The sequence below is a fragment of the Maniola jurtina genome, chromosome 9 (assembly GCF_905333055.1).
Source record: "Maniola jurtina chromosome 9, ilManJurt1.1, whole genome shotgun sequence".
In the NCBI taxonomy this organism is placed as follows: Eukaryota; Metazoa; Arthropoda; class Insecta; order Lepidoptera; family Nymphalidae; genus Maniola; species Maniola jurtina.
The window spans coordinates 1,392,715-1,410,242 of NC_060037.1; the positions used below are offsets into that span (position 1 = coordinate 1,392,715).

The following is a 17,528-nucleotide window of genomic DNA, read 5'->3' on the forward strand; positions in this document are numbered from 1 at the left end:
CGGGAATCTAAGGCTGCCAGTCCACCAGAGCGGAGCGAGGCAGCGGAGCCGAGAAACGGAGAAATATTAACCAATAGGATTGCACAAAATCTCCGCTCCTCTTAAGTGGACAGGGACTTGCGAGCTAGTTTAAAATTTCATATAAAACCGGTAAGCGGAGCGGGGAAACGGAGCGGGGAAACGTGCGGGGATGCGGAGCGGGGAAGCGAGTGCGGGCGCGGGCGCACTTTGCGCCGGCAGTGTGCCGCCGTATTCCGACCAGTGCGTATGTGACCGAAGATAATGGATGAAAAACTTATTGAAAGTGTGAAAAAGTTTCCGTGCATTTGGAACACATCTTCAGAATTTTACAAATGCAACGAAACAAAAGATGCTGCGTGGGACCAAATTATCATTGAAACAAACATATCGGATGGTAAATAATATGTATCTTTATTCTATAATACCTTCTAGTAGGTACATATTGATATCTTTTTTTTTATTTAACAAAATAATACCTAAATAATGTCCGCAGCTGGCCAAATTATCTATATCTGTCTCACATCACTGACTATTATAGATTCTTTTCAAAATTCGAGTATCTTGCCATGGTACCTTCCCCTGATTATTAAAGTATGAACAATACATTTCACGAACTTGATAACCATCGTTACTAGAATGTTGTGTTTCTATAATATCACCAACTGATAATAATGATTGCTCCATGTTATTTTCAATATTGTTTATATAATTAGGTTGTCTTTGAATTAAATAATTGTGCAAAACACATGTTGCTTTTATTACCTTGTCAACTGTTTCTATTTTGCATTCAAAATCTTTATGATACACGTACCACTTTCTCGTCAATACACCGAAAGTTGCCTCAACAATACGACGTGCTCTTGATAATCGGTAATTAAAAATTTTTTTTTCTGCGTTAAGTCCATCACGTGGGTAAGGCCTCATAAAATTTTCCATTAATGGAAAAGCTTCGTCTCCTATAAATACGAACGGCATTTTTGCTCCACCTTGATAAAATGGTACCGGCTGAGGTAAATTCAATCTCTTTTCTTTTAGACTCTTTCCGAAAATGCTGTTATCAAAAATTCCTGCATCAGAAAATCTTCCCATAGATCCCACATCAGCCATTATGATTTTCCTTTTGGCATCAGCTAAACACATCAATACTACAGAAAATCTCTTTTTGTAGTTGAAAAACGAGGACCCGGTTTTCGAGGGAGCCTTGATATATACGTGCTTGCCATCAAGAGCACCTATACAATTTTTAAATTGCCATAGTTCATCAAAATCTTTTGCGATTTCTTTCCAGTCGTTTTCTGTTGGTTGTGACATGACAAGAGGTTGCAATATATTCCATAAAGCATCACAAACCTCCTCAACAATTCTTGATACACTTTTCAATCCAATTCTAAAATTCTCTCCCATCGTTGTAAATGACTGGCCGGTTGCTAAATACCTAAAAAAAAACGTATTTAATTGTACTTCGCGTAAGTGATGTAATATTTTTGTCATAAATAGACCATGTAATACATTTTTGTGTTTGTTGATTGTTTCAGTTACAACTGCCAAGTCGCGATGGAAACAACTGAGAGATAACCATCGGGATGCCTTAAAAAGACAAAATGCAACAAGGAGTGGACAGGCTAGAAAACAACGAAAAGAATGGAAATATCAAAAAGCCATGTCATTTTTATTGCCTTACATGAGTAACAGAGACCGGTCAACAAATTTTACGCCCCTGGACCACTCAGTAAGCGAAACTTCAAATCCGCCAAATACCATTGAAGAGAGTTCACGGGAATCATGCAATTTTTTGCCATCAAATTCAAATAATCTTCCTTTTGCCGATGATCCTAAGAATCCAACAGCTTCGGAATCTCTTCCATCAACATCCAAAAAAAGAAAGAACGATGAAATTCTAGATTATTTAAAAAAAAATCAAGAACGCCGCGAAGTGTTGGAACGAGAACGGATAGAACTTAAAAACATGATGTCAGCCAGTGATAAATACGATGAAATAGACTTATTTTTTTTAAATTTGGCTGCATCGACAAAAAAGCTGCCGTATTATTTTCAACTTCAAATTAAAAAAACCTGCTTTAATGCGGTAATGTCAGCTGAAGAAAGTAATCTTCAACATAGTTGGTATTCTCCGAATAATTATGGTTATTCTACAGGCTCAACACCTACATCAGATAACATCAACACTAGTATCGATACTCCTAGTGCTTCAGATAATATCAACACTAGTATCAATATTCCTAGTGCTTCAGATAATATCAACACTAGTCTTAATATTCCTAGTGCTTCAGATAATACCAACACTAGTGTCAATATTCCTAGTGCTTCAGATAATATTAACACTAGTATCATTAATCCTAGCGCTTTACAAATTCCAACAACCCAGGATATTGAAACATCTGCAGCAGAGCCAACAGAACCCAATGAAAATGCGGTCAATTTTGAGACAGATTACGATTTTTAAATTAATATAACATGGCTTCTATAACTGTATGCAAAAATAAAAGTTACTTTGATTTAAAATGTGTACTTACTTTAAACACACCGCTAATCTTTCACGGCTACTAATTCAATTTCTGTAATTTGTGTCTTGTTTCCGAATATATGGTTCAATCAGGGAGTGAAGTTCATAAAAAGTACATCTTGAAACTCTATAAGAATTTTCGAAAGTTTCTTCATCAGCTGTTTGGAAAAAAGTAAAATATTCACTGTGTTCTGAACGATGTTTGATATGATTTCTTAACCAAAATCTATGTTTCCTCATAGAATTGTTCAAATGGTATATGGTAAGTATTTCGGCTTCTTCTGACTCCAACTCTTCTTCCTCAAGCAATGTAAGGTAATAATGTATCAACTTTTTCGATGGCATGTCTGCTATCACTGACATTTCGCGTAGAACTAAACCAATCGCCCCACGCCGGGAGCTCGAAATCACTCGTCGCGTACTTGCTGCCTAGCTCCGCATATTGAAAAACACAGCAACTCCGCTCCGCATTACTTCCTCACTCCGCTCCGCAGCCTCGCTCCGCTCCGGTGGACAGTCACAGTACGCAACTCCACTCCGCATTAGTCCGTTTCTCGGCTCCGCTGCCTCGCTCCGCTCTGGTGGACTGGCAGCCTAATACTCCGTCTGTCAGCGGACTGTATCTTATGAACTGTAATAGATAGAGAGTTAAAATTATCAGTGTGTGCTGTGTATTTCCCTCATGTGATTGACCGATTTTAAATACCGATGTGTAAATTTCGTCGAACAATACCATTATTCAGCACGTCTCTATTCTATTTTTAACCCCCGACCAAAAAAGAGGGGTTTTATAAGTTTGACGTGTGTATCTGTGTATCTGTCTGTGGCATCGTAGCTCCTGAACGAATGAACCGATTTTAATTTAGTTTTTTTTTTTTTTTGTTTGAAAGGTGGCTTAATCGAGAGTGTTCTTAGCTATAATTCAAGAAAATCGGTTCAGCCGTTTGAAAGTTATCAGTTCTTCTCTAGTTACTGTAACCTTCACTTGTCGGGGGTGTTATAAATTTTTAATTTACACTTGTCTTTCAATACTATCTCATTTTAAATTGCCATCCACTTTCCCATACGACATAACATTGCGAAGCGCCCGCGGTATCAGTCGATACAGTCGTTTCATTACACACAACCTGATCTATAACTATCGATACTTGCCCTACCCTACCCCACTTAAAAATTACACTCCCTCAAAAAGGGAAAATCAACCTTACAATTTTAAAATAAAGTCCATTTCAGCTTGCGAGTAGAACAGATTGGTGAACATTTTTAAAACAATTTCGTCACTGGAAATTGCTTTTTATCTTGGATTTATTACGGTTCAAATTACCGTGGAAATGACAGTTTATTAACATGTTAATAGGAAAAAGAAACGTGGTCATTCCCTCACGGAGGAAGGTGTCATACGTTGCTAAACAAATACAAGCCCAAACGGTCAGAAAAGTTTTCGAAGTAAAACTTCTTAAGCGCATCGTGAGAGTAACTCAGAGCTTTTAACGAAAGCCTTACTCCACTAAACATAACAGCTGTTTTGAAGCTGCCATATTTAAACAAAATATTTTAAGGTGTTTTAAAGTGATTAAGCAGGACAGTGGGTGCCACTTATGACATGGCTCTACCACCGGTTCGGAAAGAAGATTCTACTGAGTAGAGCCGTCGAGAAACTCAGCAGTTGTTCTTTTAAAAATACACATTGTTACAATATGTAAAATATATACGAACATTTGTTAGGTACACATGGAGTGTAAATATTACACTACCTTGCGGGCTGCTGAATTTAAAGCCGACAGTTTCCAAGCAACCTTGTCATTAAGAAATTCGTCGATTGTATAATAACCGTGACTTAAGAACTGTTGTTTAATATTAATTTAGACATCTAAACGAGGATGGGCATCTGAGCCTAGTGACCAATAACGACAAACGATAATATGTCATCAGAAAGGTTTTTTTGATGACATTGACGGAAGACAGTATTGAATTAATAAATAAAGTACAATATTTCCCCACATCAAAAGCCAGTACTTTCTGTATCGTTGTCCACTCCTGCGCGTGTTACTCATCGTTAAACTTTTAATAGGTCGTTTTCAACTTCTACGTTTTATTTCATTGTAATAAGGGCGATTTTGCCATGTTTGAATGATTAGTGATGTACCGTCGAGGGGAGGACTCGATTAATTGGACATATTCTCGTTACTCTCGCCGGTCTGTTTGAGATTTGCATACTTATTAGTTGCTACGGGTCTATTTGTTTGGGAGTTTGTTACGGCTTGTTAGTTGTTTATTGATTTTGTCATTGCTCTTTAGTTTTAACATATTCTATTTGGTTTGTTTTTACCCCCGACCCAAAAAGAGGGGTGTTATAAGTTTGACGTGTGTATCTGTGTATCTGTTTGTGGCATCGTAGCGCCTAAACGAATGGACCGATTTTAATTTACTTTTTTTTGTTTGAAAGGTGGCTTGATCGAGAGTGTTCTTAGCTATAATCCAAAAAAATTGGTTAAGCCGTTTAAAAGTTATCAGCTCTTTTCTAGTTAATACTGTAACCTTCACTTGTCGGGGGTAGTATATATTTTTAATTTACACTTGTCTTCTTTACTTTATAGTTTCTTTAATATAAGGGTTTGTGGTAGTTAGTCTTTTAAATAGTTATACCTACATTACTAAGCTAAATAACTCAAGTCAGGTCAGAAATCGGAATGTCGCTGGGTCGGGTGGAATTTCTGAAAATTCTTTATTATTTGGGGTTCACCTAGGTAACTAATAGAAAAAAACCGACATGCAAAACCTCACTTTTCTGTACCAAGCACTTAGGTACAATTGGGTAATATTATCTTAATATTATTATCAGATGTTCAGTGTTCTATAATATCACTAGATTTGTTTAGTGAAATAGTCTAATTGAGGTGTCGTTTTAACATCTCCCGGGCGTTAGCCATATCCCTAAGAGAGTTGGCTAACTCCCGGCTTATGCCATTTCGCTGCGACATATAGAAACGGAAATAATGTTATAGGGGTTTTCTTTATTCCCATTCTATTGTCTCTCCACCAACAACCTTCAAGGTTTTTTCGCTGTATGTGAAATCTATCCCGCTGATCGTGTGCGGTTTGTGCGAGCTACACAAAGGTGGTCTCGACAGGAATCGTGTTTATCTGACCGCGGAGCTTTGTTCTGTCAAGTACTAGGCAAGTACTAGGTTACAGTGTTGTATTGTAACCTGAGCAGGGGTAGTCAACCTAAAACACAGGCTACAAGTTTATTCGACTCATCTTTTAAAAAGAGAAGACTTTTGAGTTAGTGCATAGTGATAAGTGAAAGTTTACCTATAGTGAGTGCTGAAAAGAATATGGGAACAAATGAATGGACTATTTCTTAGTATATAAGATAATTTATCAGCTCAAATTAAAATAAAACTACTAATTAGTCAACAAGTGTAAATTAAAAATATTCAACACCCCCGACAAATCATTTTCAAATAAATAATTATGTATATCTAGGCAACGTCCATCTTGACAGCTTGACATTTGTCAATTGACACTTGAATATTATGAACCTAAGGGTTATCTAACCTTCTTTTCTACAAGAAAACTAGAAAATAGCTGATAACTTTTAAACGGCTGAACCAATTTTTTTGGATTATAGCTAAGAACACTATCGATCAAGCCACCTTTCAAACAAAAAAAAAGTAAATTAAAATCGGTTCATTCGTTTAGGAGCTACGATGCTACAGACAGATACACACGTCAAACTTATAACATCCCTCTTTTTGGGTCGGGGGTTAAAAACAAAGATAGGCAACTGTCCTCGAGTTGTAAGGATCTATACACTCATGTTTTGAATCACAAGTTACTTATACCTTTGTGATCTCTTCACGTGTGGCCGACACTGGGAGTCGACACCGAGCGACACCCAACACCATGTCCTGACCGACACACTCTACTGAGCAAAATCTCTTTGTGTCTTTTGCAGACGAATTTTATTTTAGTACTTACTAGCTGACGCCCGCGACTTCGTTCGCGTGGATTTAGGTTTTTCAATATCTCGTGGGAACTCTGGTTTTACGGAATAAAAAGTAGCCTATGTGCTAATCCAGGATATTATCTATCTCCATTCCGAATTTCAGCCAAATCCGTCCAGTAGTTTTTGCGTGAAGGAGTAACAAACATACACACACACACACACACACACACATACAAACTTTTGCCTTTATAATATTAGTGTGACTAGATGATGCCCGCGACTTCGTCCGCGTTAGTAGAATGACGCACAGAAGAGGAATTTTTAGACCTTGACAAGAGCGCGCCGCCAAACACGGACCGCCGCCTTCTTCATCTACTTTCTTTCGGTCACCTTCTTAGAGTCATCGATCCAACAGGTTGGACACTGGTCGTTCTATACACTACGCTCACCAGTACGTGGTCTCCACTCCAGAACACGTCTGCTCCAACGGTCGTCGGTTCTGCTATAGACATGGCCTGCCCACTGCCAATTCAGCTTACTATCCGTTGCTCTGCCAATTTCCTCGTTCCGGATTTTATCTCTGTTCCCAACATAGCTCGCTCCATAGCTCGATAAGTATAATAAATAACAGAGATAAGTATATTATAATTACAGGTAAGTGACTGTATGTACGAGGCGCGGGAACAAAGAGTAATTGCATAAAGTCGAGCGTCGATAGGGCTGACCCAATTTTGTAACACTTCCTTTAGCGTGGAGTAATCTGTTAGGGCTGGTATACAGAAAATTAATTGTTATTTAGTTAAACCATATGTTTTAATTTTTATAGCTACACTATATAGTATGCACTAGACAGGTTATTATATGGGACAAAAATTGGCAGGTCTAAACTCTAAATCTAATGCTATCATTTTTCGCAGAAAGCATGATGAAAGGGATAGCAATTTTACCTGTCATTTTAGTTTAGTTTAGAGACTGAATGGAATTGGTCACAAGGGCTATCAAGTAAAGAGAAAAAAAATTGTTCATTCCGAACAATTGGGTCCGAACAAATTCCGAAATGGGTCATTCCGAACAATTTTTAGTCTATATCGCAAAGTGAAAAAGTTCCCACGGGATTTGTAACGATCCGAATCCACACAGATGAAGCTGTTAGTTGTACTTACAGTTGAATCTATTTGACCAGAGATACAGAGAAAGCTTGGCATCCGAAAGACGAACATAGGATACTTTCTATCCCGGAAAATCAAAGAGTTCCCACGGAAACACTGAGATTAAACCTCTAAATGCAGGCATACGAAATCACGATCTGATAGTTAGTAATAATTTTGGTATGTAAGTATGAATACATGACTTTATATGGAAGCCCTTATAATATTAATCTAATCCGCCGTACGAATATTGAAAAGGTCGACATTTTGTCTGTGTGCTGGTGCTGACTTTAGCCAACTTTATCTTTGACCCGCGTCAAAGTTAGCCATATTGTAATTAAGCTGTAGGTTCCTGACATTTTCCGTTCGTTTAACTTTTCCTTATTAATCTACGGTAGGTAAAGGTTGAAACCACAGAACTCTAAATGAGGTAATAGAAATGTTTCTGTTGTCGTTAGTAATGACTAGCTCTTTCTATCACCCGATGAACCTTCTCTACTGCTCTCTTACGGTAGGTACAATAGATGTTGGCGTACTCTCTCGTAAGTCGTAGCTTCAGTTTGAGTTCGACGTGTACAGATACTCTATAGTTTTTTTTAATTCATTATAGGCAAGCGCTTGACCACAATCACACTTGATGGAAAGTGATGATGTGGTCTAAGATGGGACGCGTTTACCTAGAAGGTGCCTATTCACTCTACCCGGATTATAATTGATAGGAAACACAGATCGCGGAAGAGTATTCCAAACCTTGCAGAGTTGCAGAAGAATGGACGCGTTTGTGAACTACTAAACCTTGCTGTTAAATGAGCACACAAGCTTTTTAGTGATGGTCCAAAACTGGGGCTAACAACCAGTTAACGAAATCATAAGATCAAGTGTCGGTTCTGCCCTCATTACACGCTCAATTAATTAGCGCTTCGCCCGACAGGTGGTCCGCTGCGGTAGACCACGGCACACGTGGCGTTTACCATCTACCTTACCTACGAGTACCACAACAGTCTTACAAATTTTATGAATAGAATTAAAAAAACCGAGTCGGACTCGCACACCGAAGGTTCCGTATAATATGTATATTTCTTTTTTTGCATGGTGACTAGAATTTTTATTATTTGTTCTGTAAAAATTTCAACTCTCTATTTATTAAGGATCATGAGATACAGCCCGCTGACAGAGACAGGCGGATGGGCAATACGGACAGCGGACGCTTAGTAATAAGGTTCCGTTGGCACCCCTCAGGTACGGAATCCTAATAAACCAAGAGGCTTCGCTACCGCACGCTCTATCACAGGAAATTAAGGAAGTGTCCATCTTAAAATATTCAATAAATAAATACCTAATCTCTCTCCGGCCGTGTCGGATTGCAGTCCCATCTGACTATGAGAAAGGAATAGAGAGTACACAAACACATATCTATGAGAGTACACTAATTATGTATGTTTACCACGCAATTGTGCACTTTTAGAATAAGGAGTGGTCTTGTCTGTCGGAGCGCAAAGGAGACCAATCCTTAATCTAAGTAGCACTATGGACTGAAATTAGTATTGTATCTTGTAATCTGTCGATAAATATTGCGACAGATTACGGATAGATTGACTATATTAATTTCGGCCCTATAAAATCATCTCTGGCGCAGATGTTTAACCTCTGTGGAGATTGGCCGTCGAGACCAAAATCCGGTCAAGATACGACAGTATTATCATCGTTTTTCATTGGACTAGCTACTAGCTACTAGAACTTACTAGGCAATCAGCAGTGCAGTGGTTGTTACTCGCATGCAGTAGGGTGGTGTAAATCAGGCTGTAAGCAGCAATTGTCACGTCGTGAGGTAATTGGATGGCTTGTAAACGTCGCTGTATTTTGTCCAGTTTACTGGCGGGCTAGATGAAACGATCGCTACCTAAGCAGTTCTGCGTACTTCGGTAAACTTTGCCCACTCGTCATCATCTCGGAGCTATTTCTTTGTACATTTGTAGTTGGTCTCTTTGTGACGCGTATCTTTCATTGCTGAGAGTCGAGACCCCTTTCCATTGATCGCATAGTTTCTTGGAATCATAATAATCTACCTCATAACTTAGCACTGAGAAAAATCAACATAAGGCTCTCTCTGTTACGTAATCCCATACAAATGACAGAGACAAAAATCTCAGTGGGCGTTAACCATTTTGGGTTACCAACCAATCACATAACAAAGCTATTTCGAATGTTTTTGAAATCATTTTTGTGATTGGTTAGTGACTCTAAATGATTAACGCCCACTGAGATTTTTGTCTCTGTCTTGTTGTGTATGGAATTACATAACAGAGAGAGCCCTTTACTAACTTATCTCAGTGGATAGAGTATAGGCTATATCCGCAATATTCTGGAATTAGCTAGATACAATCAATCAGCAGCCATCATTTGACACTCGACCGCGATGGCCACAGATGACTAATGACCTGCCCAATTGGAGCGTTTGACACGCGTGAATTAATCGCCTTCGCCACGAATTAGGCGATCCGTTCCGCCCTAATTCGCACGTGGCTCCACCGCAATTTGTCATTAATAACCGCCAAGTGCGTGACAAATAATTTTCTCCAAAAGGAGAGTAATGTCACAGCTCACGACAGCTGCCCGGCTAGCATGGGCAGTAGATAAAAATTATATCCCCCGATTATATCCACTGATGTCATAGAAATCAGTGGATATAATCGGGGATATAATTTTTATCTACTGCCCATGCTAGCTGGGCTGGGTATCTTGTAAGTTGTAACAATACCTCGAAGCTTCGACGTCACTGGCAGGCGTCAAATGTTCCTTCATTTGACGCTAGGTAGCCTATGAATAACCTATTTTTCTTTGATTTCACATAGCCTAATATTTGAGATATTTTCGATCCAAGATCCAACCGAGACTTCCCTCACTCTAGTTCACTCTGGCAATGTTCGCTTGACCGAATTCTTGCCACGAGAATGTCTGGAGATGCAAAAGGCGAGGATACAACACGTTGGCACTTCGACTGGTTAGAAGAATTCTATGTCCAGCACTGAATGACGATGAATCAGAAACGATGCTCTAGAAAAACTAACTTTAATTCCTGGTGGAATTCTTGGACCGTAACTAATAAGCATCCTACCGGCAAAGCCGTGCCGCCAAGCAATATAGCGTACCGGTACGATGCCGTGTAGAAACCAAAGGGGGGGGGGGGGGGTGGGCTTAATAAAAACTGTCATAACTCATATCCCTTCCAGGTTAGCTCGCTTCCATCTAAGACTGCCTCATCACTTACCACCAGGTGAGATCAAGGGCTAAATTCTCTTCCTCCTCTGAAGAAGAAGGGCTTTTATCGGAGTTAAGTAATACAAAAAACATTAAAATTTTCACTTTTTCGAGTCTTTTTGTCAGTCAATAAACTTCACCAACCATCATTAATCCGCCTGACATGAATAAATAATTTCATTTGATGCTTACACGGTAATGAATCGGTGCGACCAATTAGTGCCATTGACGCGCGTGAATTGATTAACAAATTGAACATTTGACCCGATTCACGGTCTGGCCGGAACTATGTACTTATTAATAAGAAATAACACCCACACGGTATAATGTGACATGCAAGTGTATTTTCACCCATAACTGATAGGTGAAAGTGATGAGTTTTTACCTTTTCATGGCTCTACCGCTGAAATGATCTTGTAGAAAAAAGATTTCCGCTGAAATGATCTTGAAGAAATATAAATATTAGATACTAACTCTACAGCCTCCGCTGCCCGTCCGTCCGTCCGGCTGTCTGTCTGTCAGCGGTCTATATCTCGTGAACCATAGGTAATAAGTAGAGTTGAAATTACAGAATTGTATTATTATTGCCGCTATAGGTAATTACAAATAATGAAAATTTCAAAATGGTCACCATGAAAATTAAAAAAAAAAACCGGTCAAGTACGAGCTAAACTCGCACACGAAGGGATCCGTACCACCATCGTACAAAAAATACTTAACAATATTTGATTTATTTGTAAAGTAACCACAAATTCATGGGTTTCGTATATTCTGGTTTAGGTACTTATGTTGATCAGACATTGCTACCTCAATATTCTAGGGCAACGGAAAGTACCCTATAGGTTTTGATTCCCTTGACAGGGTTTGACAGACAGATAGACAACGAAGTAATCCTATAAGGGTTAACATTTTCCTTTTTTTTAACCCCCGACCCAAAAAGAGGGGTGTTATAAGTTTGACGTGTGTATCTGTGTATCTGTGTATCTGTGTGTCTGTGTATCTGTGTATCTGTGTATCTGTGTATCTGTGTATCTGTGTATCTGTGTATCTGTCTGTGGCATCGTAGCGCCTAAACGAATGAACCGATTTTAATTTAGTTTTTTTTGTTTGAAAGGTGGCTTGATCGAGAGTGTTCTTAGCTATAATCTAAAAAAATTGGCTCAGCCGTTTAAGAGTTATCAGCTCTTTTCTAGTTTTCTTGTAGAAAAGAAGGTTAGATAACCGTTAGGTTCATAATATTATGTCAATTGACAAATGTCAAGCTGTCAAGATGGACGTTGCCTAAATACATAATTATTTATTTGAAAATGATGTTTTGGAAAACTCAAATACTTTGGATCGTCGGGGGTGTTATAAATTTTTAATTTACACTTGTTATCAAATAGCGAGCAAATGAGCAGGTGGATCACCTAATGCTAAGTGATTACCGCTGCCCATGAACATTTGCAGTATCAGAGGAACTGCCAATGCGTTGCTGGCCTTTCAGGAATTTGTTGGTCCGCCCCTTGAATAACCCCAAGTTGTAATCTAATGGAAACACCGCAGAAGGGAGTTGATTCTACAGTTTGCATGTGCGTGGATCTGGCACAACGGGCGGAGGTACCTTTGGACTAGGTAACCCTAAAACATGTTTTTCAATTAGCTAAAGAATGTCACATAGTTAAAGCACAATTTTATTACAAAGCACTTAAGAGTGAATCTTCGGTTAAGCAGTAACCAGATAATTTAAACGCTTGCGGTGGTTAACTAGGTGCAATGAATTTATTGTCGCAATAAATGACGTTGCCGCCTCTACATGGCGTCTGAAATTGATACTCTCTTGCTAATAATAAATTTTACATGGCGCATCATATTTTTTAACGTTAAGCAAATAAATTTTTATAAGGATCTTCGAAAAGTGACTTAACATTAACAGATAAAAATATTAAAAAAAATATAAGAAAAAAATATTTTAAAAAATACTGCGAATCAAAAAGCCTGCTTTTCAAGGCGTTGGCTTTCAATCCGGAAATTTGAAAAATATAATATTTGGTTACTAAAGTAAACATAGGTTGGGAACATTGAATTTAATAAAAACGTACTGTGGTTCTCATTAAATCAAACTCAATGAAATGTAGACAAATTCTAGAAACATAATATTTGCCACTTTTTTGCATTAAAAACTAAAAAGTGACAGTATTAAATTGAATGTAACTGTCCTTTTGCAAGTGACCCTAGGCCTAGTGTTATAAGTTTAAAGATACCTACCTAACCCACACTCAAGTGAGTCTAATGGCCACGAAAACTAAATGTATCTACCCGATAAAAGACCTGTATAAAAATATGCAAGAATTAAATCGAAAGTTCGTAAATCGTCGCTTTCTTCCCAAAACCGTAAAAGAGACATAAAAATCCCTACAATTTTATAGTTAGTTAACGTTCAGGTAGTTGCCGCGAGGTTGCCGCGCCATCTTAAAATGTCAACCATTTTTTTTATTTGTTTTTTTCTTTCCGCGCTCAATGGACGATTTACGGTAGACATCGTGGCAACAAAAAGAACCTTACTAAGTTCTTTTTTCAAATGCGAGCATGACTGGCCATTCATAAATTGTTCCATTTTTTATTGTTATTGTTGTTGTGCATTCATAGTTAAGAGATATTGAACTTTAGAATGAAAAGCAATGATTTCATATTCGATTGTTACTGTATTTTTTATAGGAGCAAGTTTATTTAGGACTAGCTGATGCCCGCAGCTTCGCCCGCGTGGATTGGTCAGATCCCCTGCAGCATCAGGATTGAGGAGTTGGACTCCAAATTTTTTATGAAACAATGTCGCAAAGTTCCTCTATCGATTAAAAAAGAAATGACGCAAATCGGTTCAGAAATCTCGGAGATTTCGGTGTACATAGGTAGAAAAACACAACTCCCTTTTTGAAAGTCGGTTAAAAAAGTAGCCTATTTTACGCCCTGGTCAATCCTCTACTTGCCTGTGAAAGTCCCGTCAAAATCGGTTCAGCCGTTCCAAAGATTAGCCTTTTCAAACAGACAGACAGACAGACAGATAGACAGACAGACAGACAGACAGACAGACAGACAGACAGACAGACAAAAATTTTAAAAACGTGTGATTCAGTTATGGTATCGTTCAAATAACCATATGAGCTTAATATGAGGTAGTTATTTCGAAATTACAGACAGACACTCCAATTTTATTTATTAGTATAGATTCCAAATTCGAATGTATTGATACGTCAACAGTATTGTTCCGGAATCCGGTATTTAACTAAATTGTCTGTGGTTTCGAATAGCTGGATTGGTTTTTTTTTTTTAATTTTACGAATTTATGTACCGTTTGATTATGATTGTTTACCTACCAAAATAATAGGATGTTTTTTGCTATATTACTGTTTTTTATTATTATACTGTTATTAAATCAATTAAGTATGTTTTAATGGTCTTATTGTGTTTTCAATAATTATTCCTTACTTTAAATCTTGAAAAATAGTAGTTCGAATAAAATCTGCATTACATATTATCTGTACAGACTAAAGCTAAAAGACGGATGCATCAAATAAAGTGACGACAAGTATGGAAATCCGCGAAAGAAAATAGAGGGCTATGGAAAATGCTCAATTTTTTTAATAACTGGCTACATGACTCTGGTTTCTAGCTTTTATAAGCCAACATCTAGGCCATCACAGATTACCTTTTTATTTTTATTTAAATGTTAAAATAGAGTAAAAGTGAATGCACACAAAACAATCTCGGATACTTTTAATTACAGACAAGGTTTAACGAGCTTGTAAACACGGTTTTATACGCCGTTACAGTTGCCGTGTAAATGTGTAAAGTAAATATTTGTCCGTCCGTCTGTCCGCTCCCGGTTAGCTTGTAAATAATAAGTTGGACAGGTTGGGTTGGGGCTGATTCATCTTTTATTGGCTTCTAAATGGCTCCTAAAGTTAAACACCGTATGCTTAACTCTGAACATTTTGTAAACGCAATAGGTATCTTGCTACAATGAAGTTCTCATATGAAAACAAGTGTAAATTAAAAATTTATAACACCCCCGACAAGTGAAGGTTACAAGTTACTAGAAAAGAGCTTTAAAACGGCTGAACCGATTTTCTTGGATTATAGCTAAAAAAAAGTCTCGATCAAGCCACCTCTCAAATAAAAAAAAACTGAATTGAAATCGGTTCATTAGTTTAGGAGCTACGATGCCACAGACAGATACACAGATACACACGTCAAACTTATAACACCCCTCTTTTTGGGTAGGGGGTTAATGAGTTGGTAAAAGGCTTTTTAAACATAATCAGCTCATCACCAGCCCACTACTGAGCACTATTCAGAACCAGAAGGCTTTTTATTATCATGGAAAATATAGAGCTTTTACTCTGTGCCACTTACTACTTGTTACTAAGTTGTGACTAGGGTCAGTCCATCTCCTCTTTTCTGATTTGATCACGTACCTACATCGTACAGTCAGCAACAAAGCTGGGTTTGCATCCACCTGTACAAGCGACATGGACGGCATTGCAAACCTAGCTTTGTTGTTGACTGTACGTTCGATACACACTCCGTGTTGAGGCCAAAATATCGTTGATGTATATATTGTGATGATGTTTTGTTACGAGATACAAATCCTCGAGATTACTCAGATACACGTGAAGCCTTGTTTAGCCAGCGTCAAGCAAGACGGCCGACACCTGCGCAGATGTAATCCAGCCTAACACAACACTGTGATGAATGTTTCGCACAAACAAACACATCAGATTACCATTACAGTGTTTATGGCCGGTCCAGGGTGCACATTACGCCAGTCGCTCTTTCCAGTAATTTAATAGAAGCACTTGAGTCTTTGAGAAAAAGCTGTGATAGCCTAGTGGTTAGAACGTCCGCCTCCTAATCAGAGATCGGGGGTTCGATTCCGGGCACGTACCACTAACTTTTCAGTTATGTGCGCTTTAAGCAATTAAATATAACTTGCTTTAACGGTGAAGGAAAACATCGTGAGGAAACCTGCATGCCTGAAAGTTCTCCATGTACTCAAAGGTGTGTGAAGTCTGCCAATCCGCATTGGGCCAGCGTGGCAGACTATGGCCTAAATCCTTCTCATTCTGAGAAGAGACCCGTGCTCAGTAGTGGAGCGGAAATGGGTTGATCATGATGATGATGATGATGACTTGAGTCTCGAGTTGTCTATATTATTCCATTTATCTAAGACCACTATTGGTTTGGCTAGAAAAAACTATAATAACTCAAAGATCAGTCATTGCTGAATTCTCATCTCTTCTTAGCGAGAGAGAGGTTTATGCGATAGAAAGAGAGGTGTTAATTAAATTTTAAGCCACAGCGCCGTGTAAACAGAATTTCACTATTACTTCAACAATGCTTGCTATTTGTAACAAAAGTGGTTTAATCTATGCCTTGATAGACCAGTCAGTTAGTCAGGGTGATTCCTTTTATGTGTTTAAATAACAAGTGTAAATTAAAAATTTATAACACCCCCAACAAGTGAAGGTTATAGTAACAAGAAAAGACCGAAAAGACAACGGCTGACCTGATTTTCTTGGACTATTCCGCGCCTACGATCTAAAGTATCTGAGTTTTCCAAAACATCATTTTCAAATAAATAATTATGTATTTAGGCAACGTCCATCTTGACAGCTTGACATTTGTCTATTGACATAATATTATGAACCTAACGGTTATTTAACCTTCTTTTCTACAAGAAAACTAGAAAAGAGCTGATAACTCTTAAACGGCTGAACCAATTTTTTTAGATTATAGCTAAGAACACTCTCGATCAAGCCACCTTTCAAACAAAAAAAACTAAATTAAAATCGGTTCATTCGTTTAGGCGCTACGATGCCACAGACAGATACACAGATACACAGACACACAGATACACACGTCAAACTTATAACACCCCTCTTTTTGGGTCGGGGGTTAATAAAAAAGAAATACATAAACAGTGAACAAGCAAGCAAGACAAGGGAAACTAAGAGATAAAGTTAATCGAGGATACTTTACGATTTCGAATCGCTGATACAAACACGATGCTGTTGTTTGTTTGCTAAACCCACGTTAAGTTCGCCAGGACTCAGGCAGAGTCCATTCAACTCTACATGAGGAACTAGTTTAGGTGATGTTATTAACCGGCCCTAAAAGAGGGGTGTTATAAGTTTGACGTGTGTATCTGTGTAATGTGTATCTGTCTGTGGCATCGTAGCTCCTAAACTAATAAATATAAATTTAAAGTATCCAAATACAAATGTAAATTTTTAATTTACACTTGTATTTGGTTTAGTTATATTAGAAGCCTCTCTAACTTTTAGAATAGAATAGAATAGAAAAATGTTTATTCGAAGCATCAAATAAAATATAAATAAATAATAATCTTTTATTTCCACGGGTGACCGGAGGTCTGGCAGTTACCTCGGTCAGCATGTTACTCTGGTCATTCAATGAGGTAACACAGCCAGCGTTCTGGGCACCCTGCCTCGTTACAGTGGTTTGGGTGACATTTTTGTTCTGTAAGTTTTGTATAATTAAATATTTATAGTATTTGTAAATATAGTATACTTTATTAACCCCCGACCCAAAAAGAGAGGTGTTATAAGTTTGACGTGTGTACCTG

General features: G+C 38.1%; 2 protein-coding genes across 3 annotated transcripts in view; both read left to right on the forward strand.

The window, feature by feature from the left end:
• LOC123868012 (netrin-B-like) overlaps positions 1-17,528 on the forward strand; it is a 167,653-nt gene that overhangs the window by 66,795 nt on the left and 83,330 nt on the right. The gene's annotated exons all lie outside the window — the stretch shown is intronic.
• Positions 14-2,974, forward strand: LOC123868015. The gene is made up of 2 exons (XM_045910347.1): positions 14-415; positions 1,557-2,974. The coding sequence occupies exons 1-2, from the start codon at positions 283-285 to the stop codon at positions 2,483-2,485; spliced, it is 1,062 nt and encodes a 353-aa protein (XP_045766303.1). The 5' UTR covers positions 14-282; the 3' UTR covers positions 2,486-2,974.